The sequence below is a fragment of the Eublepharis macularius genome, chromosome 10 (assembly GCF_028583425.1).
Source record: "Eublepharis macularius isolate TG4126 chromosome 10, MPM_Emac_v1.0, whole genome shotgun sequence".
NCBI lineage: Eukaryota > Metazoa > Chordata > Lepidosauria > Squamata > Eublepharidae > Eublepharis > Eublepharis macularius.
The window spans coordinates 56,844,326-56,867,248 of record NC_072799.1 but is presented as its reverse complement, the minus strand read 5'-3'; the positions used below and the strand labels follow the sequence as shown (position 1 = coordinate 56,867,248).

The 22,923-nt window shown below is 40.3% G+C and overlaps 1 protein-coding gene across 7 annotated transcripts in view; it reads left to right on the top strand.

The window, feature by feature from the left end:
- Positions 1-22,923, top strand: part of SH3D19 (SH3 domain containing 19) — a 90,811-nt gene that overhangs the window by 37,413 nt on the left and 30,475 nt on the right. For 6 of the 7 annotated variants that reach the window (XR_008597737.1, XR_008597738.1, XM_054989991.1 and 3 more), the window contains exons 3-7: positions 3,576-3,616; positions 8,175-8,217; positions 12,116-12,263; positions 12,474-12,681; positions 13,943-14,920. Coding sequence is in view for 5 of the 7 variants with exons in the window: in XM_054989991.1 (XP_054845966.1) it covers positions 3,576-3,616; positions 8,175-8,217; positions 12,116-12,263; positions 12,474-12,681; positions 13,943-14,920 (1,418 nt within the window). In the remaining 2 variants the exon portion in view is untranslated. Of the gene's footprint in view, positions 1-3,575; positions 3,617-7,009; positions 7,053-8,174; positions 8,218-12,115; positions 12,264-12,473; positions 12,682-13,942; positions 14,921-22,923 lie in introns of all 7 variants that reach the window. The other variant, XM_054989992.1, reaches the window with a different exon arrangement.

Below are 22,923 nucleotides of genomic sequence, written 5' to 3'. Positions count from 1 at the left end.
TGATGCAGAGAATCCAAAACGTTTATAATCCCAGTTGGCAATTAATGTTTAACTGGGATCATAGTCTGAACTGAGATAAGGTTGAAGGTTCAGGAAGCTATCCAGTGACTCATTCCTGCATACACCCACCACTGGCAGAAGACTGTTTAACCCCCCTCCTTTGCAATGTGAGCCGTGCCTTGGCTGCTGCTTTGCTGTGAATAAGCGGAGGTGCACAAGGGATGAATTATGGCTGAAATAGTGTTGACTTGAGACTAAGGAGGAGGCTAGGGGTCCTTTTGTATGCATGTCACATACTTACCTTTGATCTGGGGAGGCAAGAGATAAGAATACAGGTTTTTTGGACAAAGGTTGATACACGCCTAGCCCAGCAACATTGCCTACTTTCCATAATGGACTAACAGATTTTGAGATCAATTGATCATTAATACATTTTATTATGGTAGAATTTTAGAAGGAGACAGATACAATCATTCCAACTCTTAGAAAATCAAATTCCCCTTAGGAAAACCTATTCTTTATGAAAAGATGGCTTTACTGGCTTCACATGGTAGAAGGTAGAACCGTGGCTGCGTGACCTGACCATGGGGAGTGCCTGTCTCCATAAAGTCTAAGAATTGATTGTGTCATTTGGACTTAGAAGCACAGCATTTTTTTTGCATATATTCAGATGTGATGCCCACACATTAATATTTTTCAGATACAAGAGTGAACAGCTGGTTCCAGTTGCCTGGTGTTGTTTATCTGTGTAAGCAGATTATCTGTGACCATGAGAATCTGTGCACAAGATTTAAGGGCAAACATTTTCGGTGTTAACATAAGAAACTTCCCCTGAAAGCCTTGTTTCATCCATCTTTTTCTTATATAAGTGGCCTGTAGCCAATAAAAATATCAGTTTCTCAAATTCTTACATCAGCTTCTTGCCTACCTTTTGTGTTTCCCTGTTTTGGAGACTAACAACATTTTTCCTGTGTCCATCCCATCATCCTGATGTCAGACTGTGTGAAATTTATGTTCAGCCTCATTTTCTCACTGGTTATCAATATATACATACAAGAACACAAAAATTAAGCTGCCTCATACTGAATCAGACTTTTGGTCCTTCAAAGTTAGTATTGTCTACTCAGACTGGCAGCAACTCTTCTGGGTCTCAGGAAGAGGTCTTACCAACTCCAGTTAATTAGAGATGTTGGGGACTAAACCTAGGACCTTCTGTATGCCAAGCAGATGTTCCTCCAGAGTCCAGTATTAGAGGGGCCTGTCTCTTTAAAGCCATATGTGGATGGGGGACATGGTTTAATTTGTACACAAGACGCTGCTTTCTTTTTCCACTAGCAGTGCTCTGTCCTGGAACATAACCTTAAGAATACGTGGAGGTGTACTCCGAAGTTGCAGGATTCATTTTTTTTGATATCAAGTAGCAGAAGGAAGTCTTCATTCATCAGTGATTAAAGGAAGCCCTTCCAGATTAGAAGGAATTGTTTTCAGATAAATTTGGCACTAGCATCCCTGCTCCTAGAAATTAACACTCCGGCCAGGGAGAACAGTCCTTGGATTACCATTGCTAAAATAAGGTAAATCCTTGTTGATGAGGGAACAATGAATAGGTAACCTTGTGATGAGTAAGTGGGGAAGACTCCATCTTGGTGAGCTCCAGATCCACCAATTCCTGTTGTCCCCACTTACAATTGGTTCAATTCCTGTTGTCCCCACTTACAATTGTGTGTGAAGACTGTACCAAGATGTGTCTGACTGTCTCCTGGAAGAGCTCAGGAAGGAAAAGGGGAAGTGGGGATAGTTGCTTTATGTACTAGGTTATAGACCTGCCCTGGCAAGTGTCAGGAGGATTGGGGTGGAGGTACTTCTCCCCATTGTTTTCTTCACACACGTGTGCAGATTCCCATGCTTCTGTTGATGATGTCACTTCTGATGCAACTAGAAGTGACATCATCATGGCAGGACCAAGTCTTTAAGAATCAGCCCCGGTGAGATGTTCAGCAGCTTAAAATGATATCAATAAAACAGTCCTCTGGATAGGAGCAGACCATCAGAAAAAGATGAAACACCTCAGTTAAAAGCCTAAGCAAAAGTAAATGTTCTTGCTTGGCATCTGAAAGAACAGTAGAGGAAGTGTCAGGCAAGCATCAAGGGGGAGGTAATTTCTAAGGCAAAGTGCCAAAACTGAAAAAAGCCTGGTTTTATCCACCTAGATTTCCACTGGGACAAGGAGAGGGTAATTTTTGCTGATCCCTTCCTCCCATGGGATGCTGTTGCTTCATGTTGCAATGGAAGTGACATCATTGGTGGAAGTGTGTGTGCAGCCATTTCTCAGTCTGCCTGCCAGTCCTCCCACTGATCGCAGAGGCAGGAATCCCTAAGGGATGCTTGCCACTGGAGAGCACCTAGGAACCCTATTGTGCACATGTGCACACAGTATACATTTGTCAGGCAGTCCTGTGACCTGCCTGCCATGCTCAGTGATGTCTTTTATGGTGGGGGATGGGAGATGGATGGTTTGCATCTCTTCCCTATTCCAGCTTTCCCACTAGGAATGTCAGGGCAAGGGGCGGTGGGCTAGTTATACTCTCCTCTCTCCTCCCCCCTTTTTAAAGCAGAAGTCCGTTAGGCTTGGCACGCGTTTCCTAGTGTCTGTGATACTCATATTTGTGTGTGTCTTTTGTTAGCCAAGGGAGAATTAAGATCCTGTGTGTTGCAGTGGTTGGAAGGTTATACTAGGACCTAAGATACCCAGGTTCAAATCCTCAGTCTGCCTTACCTTGCTGGGTGATCTTGAGTGAGTCACTCTGTCTGAGTCTTACTTCACAAAATTGCTGTGAGGTTGAAAGAGATTAGGAGAAAGATAATGCATACCACCTGAGCTTCTTAGAGGAAGGACAGGATAAAAATGCACCAAATGTTGGGTTGGATCCTGAAATCCTTTAGTAGAAGGCATTGGCTGTCGCCAGCCTTCACAAGTTTTTTTCCTCCCCCAGTAGTCCTTTCCAGTTTTAAGAAAAGTTGTTCTTGGAGAAACAAGAATCTTGTGGGGTGATAGCCATGCAGGTTAGGAGGCTGCAGTGGGGAGGAAGGGAGGGGCAAAATTGCTCCCTTTCTTTGCCATCAGTAGAGCTCCACTCAGTGCAGCCTCATGGTCCACATGGTTATGACTTCATGAAGGGCCTTGTACCGGATACAACCCAGTAAATAAACAGCATATTTTCATTGTCCGTGTCTTATTCCAAACTGTGTTTCAACAGAACCCACAATATGAACCTTAACATACAATGAAAAGGAAATAATTGTACTTCAAAAGAATTGCCACTTAACTAGAAGTCCTTCAACTTGATAATGTCCTTGTTTCCATTGCAATGTGGATAGATGCTCAGCAGCAGTTCAAGGAACTTTTTTAAACTGAAAAAGCAATTTCCCTTAGCTATGAAACACAAAACAGACCATTTAACAGGTAGGTGGAAGTGAATGTCCTGTTTTTATAACTTCACATGCCATGAGTTACTTTGTCTACTTCTTCCTTCCTGAACAATGGGTACTGATGGTTTTTTCTTTTACTTTTCAAGCCAAGGTCCCCTGTCATCCATTAAAGCAGCCATCAAGAGGAGTAAGTATGCTTTCATACAGTTTTATCTACATTGGGGGCACATGACTAACTTTTATAAGCAAATAAAATTATTAGGTATTTTATAGATTCATTAAGCAGCCTGCAAATATATTTTCCTTTGTAGTGTTGTAAATCTTCTGGTTGCTGATAATCTCTTTTCTGTTGCAAAACTGTTTTTTCTTACTTTATGTTTGTAAATACTTCATATTTCAGAAAATCTCCCGTCATGGTTATACATAAGTATAGCTTGTGTTACTTGTATTTGTCAATGGCAAAACACTACATTACCTTGTTTAAATTAGTTTTTGTTGAGGGTTTTAGGGGTTGGAGTTGGTATGGTGTTAAGAACCAGTATGATGTAGTGGCTGGAATGATAAGACTAGGATCTGGGTGACCCAGGTTGGGTTCCCCTCTCTGCCATGGAAGCTCACTGGATGACCTTGGGCCACTCACACGCTCCATGTAACAACAGGGTTGTTGTGAGGAAAAAATGGAGGAGATGAGAATAATGTTAGCCGCTTTGCGTCCCCATTAGGGAGAAAGGCAGAATAAATGAAGTAAAATTTTAAATATACAAAATTACATTTAAAATAGGCTACTTATATGTAATCTAACCATAAGAGTAATAATATGCAAAGGTCTAGTCTAGATCTGTCTTTCCCCAACCCTTTAAAGTAATTATTTCTCCTGACCTCTTTTTGTTAGCATCTGTTGGCTTGAGTCTACATTGTTCATTCCTGATGTCTTATAGGCCTAGTATTCTGTAGTTTGCTGGTAGTGGTGCTGTATACGTGTTTTATTGTGTTTGTAAAGCCACTTTAAGAACCAGCATTTTGTTGAGGGAAAGATAGAAACATTTAAATAAGTAAGATCTTCTTCTGAGCCCTGGTCTCAGTGTCTCTTGCCTACAGAACTGAGGCAAACAGAGGCTTGGATCCTACCTAATGCTTACCTTTTGTGGCAGCCAAAGCACACCCTGCTCCTGTGTGCTTTGCCCCATGAATAGCTTGAGGGAGGAACTGGCGTATCCCATGGGAGGAAGGGATCAGCAAAAATTACCCTCTCCTTGTCCCAGTGGAAATCTAGGTGGATAAAACCAGGCTTTTTTCAGTTTTGGCACTTTGCCTTAGAAATTACCTGCCCCTTGATGCTTGCCTGACACTTCCTCTACTGTTCTTTCAGATGCCAAGCAAGAACATTTACTTTTGCTTAGGCTTTTAACTGAGGTGTTTCATCTTTTTCTGATGGTCTGCTCCTATCCAGAGGACTGTTTTATGGATATCATTTTAAGCTGCTGAATGTTGTTTTATGTTGTGTTTATGCCCTAGCTTGTTCTAATATTGATAAATCTTGTGTTGTTGCTTGCTATTATTGTGTTTTTTTCCCTTTGAATCACTTTGAGCAGGCAGCATAATTTTCTAAATAAACAAACAATGGAATAACAAAAATTGCAGTTTTGGGGTGTTTAGAGAATGATTTTGTATCCTAGCCTCAAACACGTTTTATATTGGTGGTTCTTGTTCTTCCCAAGTTTCTCTAGAATTCACTTACCCCACAATGTTTTAAAAGTTGATATTTTTGGTGCCTTACTAACAATATTTTACATGCTTCATAAGTGGATTTCCCTTGACTGTTTTTGTATCAAAATACTATTTTAATATCACTTGCCTGTGTATATGTGATTGAGTTTTATGGATTTTGGCCTTCATATGTTCTTCATAGGGAAGTTATTCATACAAATTAGATATTGGAATTACTAATGCATGCATAATGCATAAATGTTGAGAAGGAACTTCATAGCATATGTGATGTTAAAAAGAGGGAGAAACATTAATTGCATTACTGCAAAATCTTGCACAAACTTGCCGTTAGCCAAGTATTAAAAATACGGAGAACAATGGCGAGTCTCCTCTTTTTTTTCCCATGGAGATTCAATTCAATGTGGAAGTATGTGGCTCTATATAATAAAATCTGCCTGGTACACATTGATAGGAATAGATGGGTTTATAGTTCTGTTAAATGTTTTCCCAGTCTGTTCCAGAGAATCAACAGGCTTTATTATTTATATATATCATGTTATGAAAACTTTTGCTAGTTATGGATTGCTGTGCTTGTTATTGAGTCAACTAATTTACAAAAAATCATAAAGAAGAGCTCTGCTGAAACAGATCAGTGTGTCATCTACTCCATCAGCATGTTTGAAAGGCCTACAGGCAGTACACAGAGGCCTGTGTCTTCCCCTATTGTCTCTAGCAATTGGTATTCAGAAACACACTTCCTATTAACACGGAGATTCCATTTAGCTGTTGTGGCTAATTGGTACACTTGCCTTCAAAATGCAACTAATCTGCTTTTAAAGAGTTAATGGCTTCATATTTGTTGTTTTACTGCATCGAAATTAGAGCCCAATGGGGTACTTACCTCTGTTTGTGAGCACCCATGTTTCCCTGTTGTGCCGGAAAATGATATCATTTCCAGTGTGATGAAGGAGCTACAGGTTTCACTGAATACAGATTCATTAAAAATCGCTTCCAAACACACGCTTTTTAATTAATCTGGCTTCAGCATGACCTGCAACTGCAGAAGACCATGCGTGCTCCCCCCCACATGCCTCCCACCCCACCAGCCAGGTCAGGAGATGACGATTGGGGGCAGGGATTCCTTCACCCGAGAAGGGCGTGGCGGCAAGCCTACTACATCTTTATCTCAAGAATAATAAAAACACTACTATGAACAGTCCTTGAAATGGCATAATCATGTGTTAGCACTAGTGCACTACCAGATTCAACTCACATGGAAATTAAGATTATCACTAGATTTGTACTCTACATCTTCCCGTTTAAGATATTAAAATGTTCTACCCTTTGCTAAAACCCATCATTACCTCTGTCATGAAAAAAAAATAGCATCTAGAAGAAAATCTAGTCACCCAGATAACTGGAAACCAAAATACTTTAGGTTGAATTTGCTGCCATTGCAGATAATTTTTATATGTGATTTGCATGTGTACAGTGGGTTGCAAAACATACAGATTAGTATGAGTAGCAGAAAAAAATCTGTGCTTAAACACAGCATCTTGGGAAGATGGTTGAAGATAACCATCTCTATTCCTTTGGCAAAACTGGGTCAAGGAGAACTGGAGCTATTTATCTGTGTTGTTAAGATTAAGATGCTGATGTAAAACACATAAAAACTACATTAAAGTTAGTTCCATTTTTAAACAGGCATATTAAACAATTGCTAGAGTTTTTCTTGGGAAGAAAAATACTATACTCTCCTTGTGCAACTAACAACAGAAATCCAGTGATCTTAACTACTAGCATGGTTTATTCTTTTTCTCTTCCCCTTTTCCTCTTCCTCTACCGTCCATAACCCCTTCTTTTTCTCCTTCAGCACTCATGAATAGTGCACACATCAGATATGCCCCATGGAAGAGGTATGTCTGTGCTATCCTTTCCCGGCTGGCGCTTATACTGATTTTCACTATGAATCTGCAATGGCGTAATTATGATAGTTTGCCTCTGTACAAGAAAATTAGAGTTTCTAAATCATATGCTATGCAAACATTCTTTTACTTTACTTATTCTTTTAATTATAAAAGACAAATTGGAAAGGTTACATTCAAATAAAATGTTAATAATGCTAATAAAAATATACTGAGTTGAAGCTGTAGTGGATTCATTTTGCTTTAATAAAATTCCTAATATCAGCATCATCATTTAATGTTTGCAGTACTGCCCGAAGTACATTAGGGCTGCACTTGAGTCACTGCAGTGCTAACAGTAGTCTACCCATTCCTGGACTCTATTGGTTTTTGAAAGCTCAGGCATGGGGTAGAGGTCTCAAAAGATTAGTGCAAGAAGTAGATAATTCCTCCCCTTCCCTGACCCCCCCACAAACATTTTAAAAAATTTACTAGGCTGGATTAAAACATAAGCATGCCTAATTATTTTATTATAGGAATTGTGAACACATAATGAGATTCCCACACTTCTTGGGTTGCCTCGTTGATTTCAGTGGTAGAAGCAGCTCTATTTTTGAGCATACCATGTAAGCTCCTCTTCTTCCTCTTTTGAATTGAATAGGGCAGCTCATGAGGATTGTGCAAGCAATGGAGGACATCAGATTGGGGGTGCAATCTTCCCTGATTCTATATCTTGGATCAAATCCAAAGGTGTCATTCTGCTCACTGAAAGACACGCTCCCATCAATAGAAGGGCACCTTTGCATCCAGCCCAACATTTTAAATAATCTCTTTGCTGTTTGAGCACAGTCAACTAGATTTTGATGTTATAACCAAATCGTTGGATTTCTGCCTGTCTTATTGCCTTCTGAGCCAGACAGAATGCTTTGTTGAGCCACTGAAAAAATACCTTCCAAAGCAGAAGGTTTGAGAAACTTCCTGTGTTTTATCATTATTCTTATAAATTATTTTGCTAATGATCAAGTGTCAATTACAATCAAATATTTTCAATTATTTGTTAAGAATCTGAGAATTGAAATATTGCATTAATACTAATTCCAATTAACCGTTTGTTTCTTTTTAAAAAAAAATTAGCTTCCCGTACTTCCAACCAGAGTGAACAGCAAAGGGACAGAAGGTATGATGTGATCATTGCTATTTTATTTACTCAACAGTAAGAATGTGCACAGACATTTTGTTCTGGTTTTCGTTTGAGTCACGTTATTAATAATTTTGTTCAGGTTTTTAAATGTAACATTGTCATGGTTTGGATTAATCAAACCATTAATTGTTCCCATCAGTTGAAATGGCGCACTTATGTCTGCCTTCCCACCTTTTTGGTAACTTTTCCTTCCCACCTAATTGGGAAGAAATTCTTGGGGACTGTACTACAGTGCCCCCGCGCCATTTATATAGAAAATGAAAGGCACAGTATGTTTCGGGCTCTTCTTTTCCATTATCTATCTGGGACAAATGGATCTTCTTTCCAAACAGAGAAGAGAAAGGGTCCTATTTTGCAGGCTATTACAGGTCTCCTTTGCATCACAAACACGCAAAGGCACATGACAAATTCTTTCCTCCATACTTTTCTGTTACTGGGATCCTCATACAGTAAGAGTGAGGGGGGTCTATTTTTTAAAAAAGAAATGTGGACTCTAAGCCCCTGCATGCATGTTTGTGCGCACACAAAAATCTTATGCTATCATCATTCATTTAGCATTTTTCATCGAGTCCATGTCTAATTTAGCTTATTTCCTTGCCTCCTGTGACAGATCCTCCCCTTTACTCCCCCGCTGTGAGGCAGGTTTTCTCGCCAAAATTCAGTTTACCTGCTTGGGCTGAGCAGCCCCAGTAGCACGTTAATCTTTGTGGTTTGAAAGTCTGTTTGTCCCACTCTGACAGTCAGATATAATTTTGGCTTTTTAGCCCAGTCCAGGAACTTGCTAGGGAGAGGCAGGAGCCCTCTTCTTTTTTTGTGGGAAATGACAGTGGAGGCTATATAACGTTCAAAAAGAAAATAACTTTATTTAACAAGCAAGGATTGAAATAGTGTAGTCAGAGAATGAAAGTGCTGAGGTAAAATTTTGCTGGTAGTACAGAATACACTTTGAGTAACAGGCAAAATAACTTCTTTGAAGCTTAGTTTCTTATATTCTTGGTTCTTAGCAGTGAGAGGTGTTTTACTTAATACTTTAGTTACAGCAACAGTGTTTCTTCATAGAGTTTTCTGTGACAACTCAAGGTTTCCTGAAGTTAGTTTAAAACTGTTTTCCCTTCACAACAGACCCAGGGTCCTCCTCAGAGCCAACCCCCTTTTAGAAACTGGGCAGGAATTGATATTCTTCTTCTAAGAAGATGCACCCTTCTTCTTTTGACTTGAAAGGGAATTTCAACCTACTACCCCAATCACTCTTGCCAAAACACGCTCCCAGTTCTACAGTGTCTGTGTCAAATGGGCTTCAGTTTATGCTGATATTTAAGAATTCTTCTTCAGGACAGTGATGTTACAGTTAAGGCAAAAGATTCCTCTTTCCTCACTCTGGAGGAGAACCCGCCTGACCTTTCCTGTTAGACTCACTCACTGAAAACCTCTCTCTGAACAATCCTGTCAGAAACCATCTGTCAGCCCTTCAGCTGGGTTCTAACTGACCAATCAGAGAGGAGGGAGCATCCAGTCAATCAGGTTCTCCATTCCAAGCAAGAGTTAACTCATTCCCTCCCAGCTGTCTGAAGGTGCCGCGCTTAGAAAACCTGCTTTCAAGCCTAGTCTGTCACACACCCCTTGTGAAGCCAGCAGGTTTGTTGGGAGAAAATGAAATGCTTCAAACAGCATAGTATGCAATATGAGACTCAGAAAGGTGTGCTCTTTTCTTCCAATTTTGTAAAAAAAAATATATACACCCAGTGTATAATGGTTGCTTCAAGTTAAGGGGAGGTCTCAGATCCTTATTCAAGGGGGGGTGGTCTGTTACATATAGAGATTTACTCTGGTCATGGATATCTTTCCTCATGCCTGTGTGTGTGTGTGTTAGTGTGTTTCTTTTCTTTTTAAAAACTGTTAGTAGGGAGCCTTCAGCACAGCTCTGCAAAATTGTTAGGGGTATTACTATACAGAGATGAGTAGGAGTCCATTAAGACTGATCTTTGTCTCTTTGGCTGCCGTCCTGCCCCAGCAGCTCTTCCCACCTTACAGAGCAAAGCCTATTCCTGTTTCCCGGAATATGCCAGGCAACAGGCTGTAAATGAGCAGAAATTATATGAGACATTTTGTCTTCAATCAGGTCCAAGAAGGAACTGCGTGCTTGTAGCAAACATAGCAGACCAGGGGCCCATTTAGTCCAGCATTTAGTCCAGCACACAGCAGCCAACCAGTTGCCCTGGAAGGCTAACAAACAAGTCTTAAAGGGTAACTGCCTTCTAGCACTGGTATTCAGATGTTCCCTTAATTCATCGTGGTGAAGTTGACATTAAAAGCATCCAGAATAAACAATGGCTTGATCCAACAGATTTCTGCAGGTGATTTTTGCTAATTTCCCCCTCTTGTTGCAGACATGTTCCCAGGGTCCATTTTCCCCAGGAGCAGCATGGGCGGGGCGGGGCGGGGGGGATTTGGGTCTGCAAGATGAAAGATGAAGCAAGGAAGTTGCACTTCATGGACAGAAATAATTGACATTTGTGTCAAGAAATGAAGCCAGAAAATGCTCAGCCTCCCAAACTCTCTCGGTCTCGCTTTCTACCACCGTCCTCCAACACACCATATTAATCTGGGTTGAAAATATCCTAATTTAGAGCTCTCCATAATTTTTTGTGATATCCAAAATGACCACTTGAACAAATGGTAGTTTGTTTCTAGCCTGAGAACTAGGATTCTAAACTGCAATTGAACTCAGGTTTAGAATCTTGGTTTGTAAGCAAGGTATAAATTGCAGTTAGTTCATGTACTCAGTTGAGATGCCACAGCAAGTTGTGGTTATTTCTAAAGAACATAGTGTTGAATCTCTGAACATTGCATAAAGGGAAGAATCACCTGAGCTCGAGGATGTTCTGGTTCATTTTCATCAAGACGTAAAATTGTGTGTCATTTATCAAACATGTAGTATTTTTAGTGAGTAGGTAATTAGCATCAATGCAAGGAAGCAAAATGTAATTACAAAATTATTTAATGTTAATACAAACTATATTCTACTTTTTTTCCAGCCGTAGCCCTGCTATAGCTTGTCTGCAAATCACCCCTTCTGTCTTGGGCACTCAGCTGTGGTATGGTTTCATCCCCACTAGGAGAGGGAAGGAAAAGGAGGTGTCAGTGAGGGACCAAGCGTTTTTATTTTGCTGTTTCCTTCCTGCCCTATAGCTGTTGCCTTCTCTTGCTGGACATAAACACATTCCACTGCCAAATGCCAGAGATGGAAGAAGAGGAGACAGTAGCAAGTGTTGGTAGCATATAACAGTTACACACACACATTAAAAATACAACTTAAAGCATGTTCACAAGTACTGTGAACCTTTTCAGTGATCTTTTGTATACAGCCTCAGACTTCCTACATTTAGAAGTAGTGAAACACCAATCTTTCTGACTGGTGTATTGCAAAAGGAAGAGTCTTATATTGCAGGGGCACAGGATGTGTGTGTACACTACAAAGTGTGCCTATAAGTGATGTATTAACCTCTATGACATCTGTGTTATGCTTGGCATTATGTAAGTGCCATAGTCTCAGATGCCCTACTAACCATCCATCATGATCAGAACAAACGTTTGTGTTTCTTGAAGGGTGTGGGGGTGAGGATGAATCTTTGAGACTGCTGTTAACTTCCATATGTGTGCCTGCTAAAATACATGCCATCAAAATGTCAAAGAAACACAAGGCTGTGAATAATCCTGTTCATGGAGTTTCAGTGTTTCTATGATGGGAGAAAACATTGTTTGGCCCACAGGGGTTTAATGTCTTGCCTGAAGAGCTAGGAACAAATGCGAAGTGCTCTGGCTCCCAAAATACTTTAGCAGTCTCGGGCTTAACCTTGTTCATTTTTTCTTTCAGACGCCCGGAAATCACTATAGTTGCGGCTGAGCCTCTTAGGCCATCTTCCTGGTTTCCAGGTGGAAATCATGTCTCTCAGCAAGGCCTAGTTTTCCCGTCATCTCCCACCCCAGCTTCCTGGAGGACAAATGAGCTTGTTCCTGCTGAGGTGAGCAATCACAAGGTTTACTGCTTTGGGGGTGATTTTAATGCTTGCACTATAGTGTTATTAATGGAATATCAGAATTTCATCAGCACTCAGATCACAGAAGAAATTTGCTTTGTCTGTTTTTTAAAAAATAATTTCAGACATATTTCAGTTGTAAATGTACTGTATTTCTGATGCACACAAATTAGATGTCCGTTTTTTGTTTTTCAGCCACCTTCATATGAACAGGTAATAAAAGAGATCAGTCAAGTGCAAGTCAGTACAACCGGTAACAACAATGTTGCTGGTTCTACTAATTCCAGATGTACTGCTACATCATCAACACAGACTGACTTTCCAGAGGAGATAATCAGCAATTTGCCAGGAATTAATGTGAAAAGTAATCTGCATGCTCTTTGTGAATGTGAAACCGCTCCAGGTACATAACTCTTAAATGTACTTAAATGATATTTTGAAACAATTTGTAATTGGCATAAAACTCTCCCCTTTTTATAGACATGTTACATGGGTTTCTGTGATGCTGGTTACTGCTTAGCAACTCCAATAACTGTTTCATTGTCATCCAGGTTGAGTATTCACAGATGGTCTTGCATTTGGCAATTACTGAGTTCAAACTAGCACAAGGTTGGATCACAGAATTTCCAACCTTTTTTAGTTTTGGACAACAGAAAACTGGGACAACAGAAAGTGTCTGAAAATATCATTATGCCAACTTTGCTTTTTCCCAAATTTGTAACCAGAGAGGTGGGGAAATGTGACTATGGGTACTCATCATTTTCCTTGCCTATCATCTCCAGTGTTTAAGGTCCACAATCCTTGACATTAAAGACGTGGGAGTAAAAAGTTATTAAACAGTATTAAAATAAAAATATTTCTGGTTGAGGTAATTTCATAGTAATAGATTGTATCATACTGCTCTGTTCAGATAAATGTGGAACTGCATACTGGCAGCAAGGAAGGTCCATGGAGGTTGTCCTGCTCTTACCTGAGTGGAGTGGCAGGATACAGCCCAGTGATGGCTTTTAACTGTTGTTAAGGGACCTCGTTTTCCTGAGAATACTGTAAACTGAAGTTTTAATCTTAACTAGATAGCGAGTGTAATGAGATCTCTGAGATGACACGTAGAGTTCCCATGAATCAAATGTCTTTTCAGTCTTATGCAATGGAAAAGTGATCTGCTTTTTCTTTCTGGAAGTTAATGTATTTTGATCTTTGAAGATGAGAAATATAAAAATTTTGTGCAATGACTTTTGTAAACAGCCCCGTTCATAAATTTAATGAGTGCTTTGATGGTCACATGGAACACGATTGTGTGGGGGCCACTATATGTTGCAAGCCATTTTGTAAAACTGTTCTCCGTGTGTTTTTCGTGACTTCAGCTACATCAGTGTATATTCTGTATGTGTTGCTTTGAAATGACTGAAATGGCCGCAGTTGCATGGGGAGCTGGTTGATGCAATCCTTTTGCCAACCTCTTGCCATGTCAGTCAGCTCCCTGCATGGTTATGGCAGTTTCACAACTGGTTGTGTTTTAAACAGCAGTCAGAACAGAATCACAATTAAGTGAGGTAAATGAAACCACAGGGCCTTTGTCTGGTTAGGATGGGATGACAGGAAGCGTAAATAAAAGTGTTCAGTTAAGCTAACTACATTTCAAGCACATTTATTTCTTTTCTCAGCTGTACAAATTCCTCGCAAACCACCTAGACCATTGTCAGCTTTGCTGAACAACAATCTTTCCAAAAATGAGGACTTCCTAGTTGTCTTGGAAGAGCAGACATGTCAGGAGAAGCCTAATGCTGTTGTATGTCCAGTGCCAAAACCAAGATCAAAAGGCAATCTGAAACCTGTTGTTAAAGAGACACAAAATAATACCGAAGACAATCAGGAAGAAACAAGCCAGTCAAGAGACACCTCCTCAATTCAGTTGGTATCCCTACTAGATGATAGCTTGTTGGATAGTCATGTGGTGACGGACAGTATGGATACAGACAAGAACCAAAGCAGTATAGTATCACGGATCAAAGCTTTTGAAACGCAGGCAAATACGGAAACTTCAGGACTAGCAAAGAAACCAGAAATTTCTCCACGTTCATTAGCCCCCAAGCCTATAGTTAGTGTAAAAAAACCTGTGGTTGCGCCAAAGCCAGGAGTTATCAGAACTTCCGGTGAGTGGGATTCATGGGCAGAAAGCAAACTGAAGGTTGTTTCCCAAGAACGACACCTTCAGCCTCAGGAAGCTGGGTGCAACATTACAACCAAGCCTGAACTGCCAAAGAAACCCAAACAAGACATTGTAAAAAGCAGTAGCAATGGGCCACTTAATACAGGGAGCAAATTGACTTCGGAGAATACTGAAGGACAGAAAAAATCTCCCGTTCCTGCTCCTAGGCCACTTGCACCCAAGAAGTCAGTGTCTTTTGAAAGTCCTACAGTTCCTCCTCTTCCACTGCAGCCATCTAGTTCTGCTCCCAAACTCTCTGTAGCTGTCCAGGCAAATGCATTCAGGTCTCTGGGGGAGCCAACTGCAAGCAATGTCTCAGCACCTCCACGGCAGAGCTTGCCACCTAGGGAAGGAGATCTTATCAGCTTTGATGATGATGTTTTACCGTTTAACTCAGTTGGGGCTGTTCAAGAGTTAACCCATTCAGAATCAGGTAAGATCAAAAATGAAGAGAGGAGTTTGTAAGAATTATTACAATGGTGTATGTATTTTTAAGCACTGTATGAATTCATACTCACTTTTGGCATGCATATTAGACATGGCTGTGTATAATGTGGAATTAGGCAAGATTGGCTATCAAAACTTTAAGTGAAGGAATTGAATACATGATAAGTAAAGTAACTTTTGTGCTAAAGCTCAGTTAAAGTACATGCTTTGCATGCAGAAGAGTCCCGTGTTCAGTCCTGGCACCTCAGATAGCACCTGGTGGAATATTCTTTCTCTGACTGTCGTCCGCTTGCCAGGATCTTGGGCAGAATGGAATAATCATACGGCTAAACCAGCGACCTGTCTCAGAATAAGGCAGTTTCATATATTCAGATAAGTTTAACAACAGTAATATACAATACTCTATAATATATATTTTGACCTTTTTCAGGCATATGTATATGGATTTTTGCTTTGGGCACATATTGAAGTCTTTGTTTTTCTTACCCTGAATCAATGTATAACACACTTGTGCACTTTGAGTCTTAAATGTATCCATCTGCTTGCAGTGTAACCCTGGCTTTTAGGAACAGACCTCAAAATAGGGCTGCCTGAATACAAGAAATAGGAGCTGTGATCAGAAGTTTCTTGATGGGACTTGGTTTTGAATCCAGTGTATCTGTCATGTAAATTTGCATAAGATTTATATCTTAGATTCCATGGAAAATCTGCTAATGAAATGTGGGAATAATTTTCACCAATTCACTCCTCCTAGCTACAGACCTCTGACTGCCCCCCGCCCCAGGCTGTTCCTGACTGGGGGGCCTGTTTGGGGACTGTTTTGTGCTGTAACAGGAGCCTGGTCACAGTCTGTCCTCTTCAGCTCAGCCTCCTCTGCAACAAGAATGTCAGCAGTGCCTCTTATCATTCTTTTCCTCTAAGGAAGTATGAGTCAGTATTTAGGAGCAGGAGCTTGGTATTTCACAGTCTGAGAGCAGCAAGGATCAGATATGCTAGGCAGTTTCAAAAGGAACAGTTCACACCCATCAGCTTCCACCTATTCCCCTCTGTAGGGTTCAGGCATCCCAAACCACCTGTTTTGGATGCTGAACATAGCCACCCCAACAGTTGGTGAGGTTAGGGCAAGTGAGGTGCCGTAACCTTTTACTTAACTGGACCGAGAGCTCTGCTTTCACCGAGGCCTTGACTCTCCAGTCCACGCATTCATTGCTGGGTTCATTCATGTCTCAGTGAGCAATTCCAGACATTGCTTGATTAAAATACATTTTATTAGCTTAAGAGAGTGTTGCAAGGCATGAAAACACTCAGAGAAACAGGCAACAGATATTAACAAATATTTACTGTTGCTAAACTAAAACCTGCCTAATTAACACATTAAGAGCTTGCTAACTCAAGTATCTCTGCATCTCTAGTTGGCATCCAAAAACTGTTCATCTTACCCATCTGGTAGCACATGGGTCCTCTCCATGCTTGGTTGGTGCAGCATGAAGGCTTGCCAAGCTGAAAAGAATGGGAGGGGTTGGTAACTGTACTGAAAGGTCATCTTTCCTAGCCCTCGGTGTATCCACAGGCAACTCAGGAGCCAATCAGAGGCAAAGCGGTTAATTAGCGTTACTGCTATGAGAACATTCAGGGAGGATAGATGTCTCTGAGACTGGACTTCAAGGTCGTTTCACTGGAGATTCAGAGACCACTTGCAGGTGTTGTTGATGAGCTGAGCCGGCATGTTTCCAGCTAGGCCAGAGCCTGCAAACACTGACTGCACTGAACTATACTGAACCAATGTCCAGCCATTCCTATGAGAACTCTGGGCCTTGGGTGCAACTTCCACACGCCCTCCCCCTTCCCTTTTGAGCTTCACAGCAAGTCAAGCCACAGACAACAGTGAGAGGCTCCTGTGCTTCCCTCACTTTTCAGTGCTCCAGTACAGGTTGATGATAGTAATAATAATAAACCAGCCCCTTTTGTCGCTGACTGCAGATAAGGTAGAGAACTAGGTTTTTGCAAAACCAAGCAAAAGCCGGACATCCCTCATGCAATTCTTTGCGAAGACAGGCTTTTCTTTTATGTAGCTGCTGGAGGGAGCTGTTGGGTTAGGTTTTTTCCCCTTCCAAGACCCATGACAACTTCTGTCCAGAGGTATATGGAAAACAAAATGAGTGTTCAAGGGGAAGCCAGGTGTAGACTAGGGGGTGCCTTTTGTAGCTCAAAAGCCAGTAGGAATGCCATGCCAAAGGTAAGTACTGGGAGGCACAGGTGAGTCTTTCAGCCAGTCATTCAAAGATCTGGTTGCCAAACTCCAGGCGGGGCTTGGAGATCTCCAGACTACAGAGGCCAGGTCTCCTGGGGAAAACAGCTGTTTGGGAGGATGGATTGTACAGCATTATACACTGCTGAGGTCACTCCTTCCCCCACTATCCCCAGGCTCCACCACCAAAATCTCCAGGAATTTTCTAACCTGGAGTTAGTAACCCTGTTCATGTGTCTTGTTTTGTTTATGTGCACAGGCACGCCAGGTTTTTTTTTTTTTTGGCTTTTTTTGGCTAGGTGGAAGGAAAAAGAGGAGAACTGACTTTGGAATTGGTTGTGAAACATTTGATTAATCAGGAAAACAAACTGATGAAAAATAACAAGCTACGTATAAAATGTCTACACTGGATGGAGAGTTTTGTTGTTATTGTGGTAGTTTTTCTGTGCACGGCATTTGCACTTGTGATTCCATAAGAACATGAAATGCTTTTATTCCTCTGCCCTTGTTAACAGCTTTATCTCATTGGGAGTTTGTGTGTTAATAATAAATGATCAAGTAGATGCTTTGGTCCATAGCAAAACCCAAAACCAAAAGCTATTTAATAGTTTTTATTAAGATATACCAAAATAGCAGCGTGCAAGCTTTTGAGCTCTCCAGAGTTCTTCATCAGGCTTGACGTTTGAAAAACAAAGAAAGAGAGGATGAGAATCTATCCAAAACCATTTCTTAAGGAGAATTATAGCTTTACCAAAAGGTACTCCTGCAGTTCTTATGTGAGCACAGTTTGGTCTGCCCTCAATCAGAGCCAGTGTACATCTAACCCTGCTCAGATTCTGAGGGAAGCAGTGTAATAATACATTACAATCCATACACATAAAACACATAAAACAGTCTAACACATAACAGATACTGAGAGATTAAAATGATCTAGGCAGAAAATACCAGTCAGATAAAAGCATTGCTATCACTGGAAACAGCTCTAGCCTGAATTTTCTTGGCTGCTAAGGCGAAAAGAGAGACTCTATAAGAAACAAATGCAGCAGTATCAGGCAGGAGAAAAAGAAGCTTCTCAGAGTCTGAAGAGAAGTTTAAACCAATTAAAAACTCTGCTAGGAATTTATTCCTTGGCTCTGCATAGAGTGAGCAAGATAGTAGGTAATGTGGCCTTTGGAAAATATAGCCATTTCAGAAACTTGGTGAAACATTGATAAGAGATATTTTTTCTTTTAGAATGAGTAAAATGCTTCTTAAGACAAGGCTTTTCACACTCAAAATGTGTAACATGAAAAAGCTTAAGGACTCTTTCCATTTTTCCGGTGGAAGAATGAGGAAATTTTGAGGACCGCTGGAAAAAAATGCCTAACAAAGCATTTCTCTCATTCCCAATATACAGTGTGAAAATTCTGTGGACTTTCTCAGTTGGAAATTTTGGAGAGCATTGAAAAAAAGCTCTTATATTGTAGACATAGACAATATTTTCCAGATTTGTTTTGTTTAAATGTAACAATTTTGGCAACAATTAATAAGCTATAATAAGTTTAATGATAATACATTATTAAAGAGTTAAGTGTTTTAATAAAGTTAACATTCAAACATGATTGCAGTCTTACCTACATTTCAATTTCCCTCCAAATTTTTGGGTTTTTCTCTGGAAAAAGAGGAAGAATTCCTCCCCTCTTGGCTTCAAAATTTCTGAACGCTTTTTAAACATTTATTTCTATTTGATTTATATTCCTCCCTCCCCATACCAGCAGGCTCAGGGCGGATTACAGTCACATACAGGTTAAAATACATACAACTGTTTTGTCTCCTGCATCCCTTGCTTTCCAGTCATCCAGTAGTGCTGCCAGCTTTTCAGGTCTCGACTCATTGAGGGTTGAGAAGCCCCTATGTTGTGAAGTACTTGGAAGAGTCTTTCTGTGCATGAAGCAGGGAGCTCAGCAGAAAGCTCACCGAACCGCAGAATATCTATTTCTACCTGTTTGGCGTTCAGGGGTTCAAAAGATAACTGGTCGGGGAAAGAGGTCAGCAGCAGGAGGTTTAGAGCAAGAGCCTCTGACTCTTAAGAAGAGAGCAGTATAAACAGGCTGGTGCCTCTTGCCTAGCTTTCCAGGGTAAGAGGTCTGCCTTTCCCAGCAGGAGCTCTTGTCTTGGCTATTCCACAGTGATCTCTGGCTGAACTCAGGACTTGCTTTGAAACCAGTCTTCTTAGTTCTTGGATGTCTAGTCTTGCTCTATAAAGTAAGCGTGAATCAGCAGGACAGGAAACAAAGGCAAGAGATTTTAAAAGGGTGAGGCACCTCTCCTTGCCTTCATACCTGCATACCTATCTTTGACTCACTACTTCTTCCTTGAAGGATTTGCCTTGGGGAAATGTGGGTCATAATCACTTGCCACTGGTCTGCTGTGCCTGAAAGCTTCTCTCCTCATTGAGATTCCTAGTCTTGCTATGGGAGAATCTTTTAACTTCGATGGCAAGGATTGTATCTGAGAGCTTATGCATGCAAAGCATGTGCTCTGCCTCTGAGCAGTGATTGTTACTTTTTGATGGAATTTCTCTACAAAAACTTGATTAATTTCTTGTGTGTGTGTTATGTGCTATCAAGTCACCTCCTACCTATGACAACCCTATGAATGGACCTCCACAAAATGTCATACCATTAGCAGACTTACTCAGATCTTGCAAACTGGAGGACATGGCTTCTTCTATTGAGTCAGCCATCTCATTTCAGGTCTTTCTCTTTTCCTACTGCCTTCCACTTTTCCTAGCATTACTGACTTTTCCAGAGAGGCTTGTCTTTTCATGATATATAACCAAAGTACAATAGCCTCAGTTTTGTCATTTTAGCTTCTAAGGAGAATTCTGGCTTGATTTGATCCTAGGACCCACTTACTTGTCTTTTTAGCCATCCATGGTATCCACAAAACTTTCCTCCGGCACCACATTTCAAATGAATCAATTTTCTTCCTGTCAGCTTTCTTCATTGTCCAGCTTTCACATCCGTCCATAGTAAGGAGGAATACCATAACTTGGATTATCTTGGTCCCCAGAGAGACATCTTTATCTTTATCAATTTCTTAGAAAAAAGATAAATGAGTATTGGTGGGTTTCGTATTTTATGGGCCAGAAATCTTAGCGCTTTGTTCTCATTTAACTGAGCTGGAGACATGATAGTCCTACCTAAAGTAGGTAGGCCAGCTTAATATAATGTGCAACTGCACTGCTCGGTACCTAAAGAGAGGTTAGCTCTTTTAGTTGAGCCTTCCTCTCAGATTTTTATAATACTCCTAAGCAAGTATGCAGATAGATTAAACTGTATAAACAGTGTAGGACTGATGGTGGAAAACTTCAGACATTTCAAGCAGTATTTTGTTGTTGTCAGAACTGACTCTGATCATCATTATAACAAGGAGAAGAACTGGGGTTCAAAGTAAATATATATTAAAAGGATTCATGGGCCTCTGCTGCCTCCTAGAGACAGAATAACATCACTACAACATTTTTTTATTTGTAGGGGTTTTAAAGCAAATAACTCAGTCCTGCTACTCTAGAAGATACGTTGCATAACCAGGTTGCTATCTGGATGATACGCTTGGAAGCAGAAAGCCAGAATCTGTTTATATGTGCAAATAATTTGGGTAAATGTATGGTATGGAAGGGATTCCAAGTATATCTAGATAGTGGTGCCAAAAAATAGAAATAGGCTCATCAATACTCTGCAAGATGGTATAAGATACTCTCTGTCAAAGCTTTTGTGGGACAAGTTTGCCAAGTGCCTTAATAGCTAAAGGGAGGGTAAGAAAAATCTTTGGGGGAAATTCCACTTTGAAGAAATATCTGAAAGAAAAACGATTAGCCGCATGCAACCTGTCTAATCTTTCCCTTCCCTATAAAATCTTTATTTACAAAATTTATATCCTGCTTTTCTGACCTCATGAGGGTCACCAAGGCAGCTAACAAATTAAAATGACATAAACAAATAAAATAAAAACACATAATAATGTATGTTCTCCTTTGTATACAAGAGTAGGTGCTTTCAGCCTTACGAATCCCCCTGAAATTACCAAATTATCGCAGACAGTAAGCAGGGAACTCTTACATACTGAAGATTCTCTTGGAGATTTGTTTTCTGGAATGGGCAATAATTTCGTGCAGAGGTCAGAAACATTTCATAATTAAAGAGCAAACTACATCAAGAGAGCAACAAAGAGCCAATACAGGAAGGTCCATTTACATAACTGAAGGCATACAACTTGGTATTACTGATAACTGTCATGTTAATTAATAATGCACAGAATTTCCACAGCCCAAGGGCTGGTTGTTGCAAGTCCTTTATTGGGTAGTGGTACACACATGCTCTCACTGTGAGTAATAAAATATACATTGGAGCACACTGCTGACTACTTTATTGCACGGACATAAATCTGTGCGTGTTTTGCTCTTGGATTACTGGCTATGGCTGTCATTTCCCTTCCTGTAAAGCATTTCTAAGAATAAAATCTTTTCTGTAAAACAGTCTCCTTACATTCTGTTTATACACTGGTTATTCTAGCATCTCACCTACCCCTCCAATATAACGAATAGAGTTCATATTCTTTTAAAAAGTCTCATATTTGTTTCCATACTGAGCCATGTTTGGTTCTAGAGCTATAGATTTCAGATTCCTGATTTAGTGAGCATACTAATAGTTTTGCTTTCACATTTTTATGACTCATGCTCAAACTGTCCCTCAACTATGGTTTCAAAAGCATTCAACTTTTTTAGATTATCAAGATTATGGTACAAAGCAATTTAGTAGTTTCCAGAGCTGGGCAAGGGGTAGACATTAATTCATAAAAGAATGTTGCAAAATAAGTTTAAAGTAATCATGAGGATGCAAGTATTAAATGAGAGATGAGGACAATTAAATTTTCATATGTACTTTATTTAGCTTAATACAACACAAATGACTAGTTGAGTAGGACTCTCTGTACAATGCATTGTGCTGTTTGAGATTCTTGAAAAGTAAGTAATGTAGAGATGTTACTAGCTAGCAGCGCGGCTTTTTATCTAAGGACTTTGATGGGTAGAGCAGTGGAAATGGGGAAGTAGCTGACCTGCACAGATCTGCAGAAGCCTCTTGTAGACAAACAAGAGTTGTGATCCTGTTGAAACACTCTGACTGTTCTCATGGTTGCACTATTATGGCTGCGTTCTGTTGTGATTAATTCTTCCCAGATTATAGCAGAGGTTGCATAATGCGTATCTTCAGTTCTCCAATATTGAAAAGAGTCCAGTAGCACTTTTAAGACGAACCAACTTTACTGTAGCGTAAGCTTTCGAGAATCACAGTTCTCTTCGTCAGATGCAGCATGCATCTGACGAAGAGAACTGTGATTCTTGAAAGCTTACACTACAGTAAAGTTGGTTCGTCTTAAAGGTGCTACTGGACTCTTTTCGATTTTGCTACTACAGACTAACACGGCTAACTCCTCTGGATCTAGTTCTCCAATAGTATGACTTCTTAATAAAGCATTGATTTAGTTCAAAGGAAAGCAGGTAAAATAAATGATTCTTTCAGCAGACATTCATGAACAAAGGATAATGTGTCTGGTATTCTAAACAGGGTTTTACGTCACAATAGCTACAAAGTGAATGTACAGTAGAGGTATTATTCATATTTCTGTCTTACAGATTTTGTCCTCCCTGTAGAAAGCCATATTTTGTATAATGTCTGTGTGTATGTACATGTATCTGT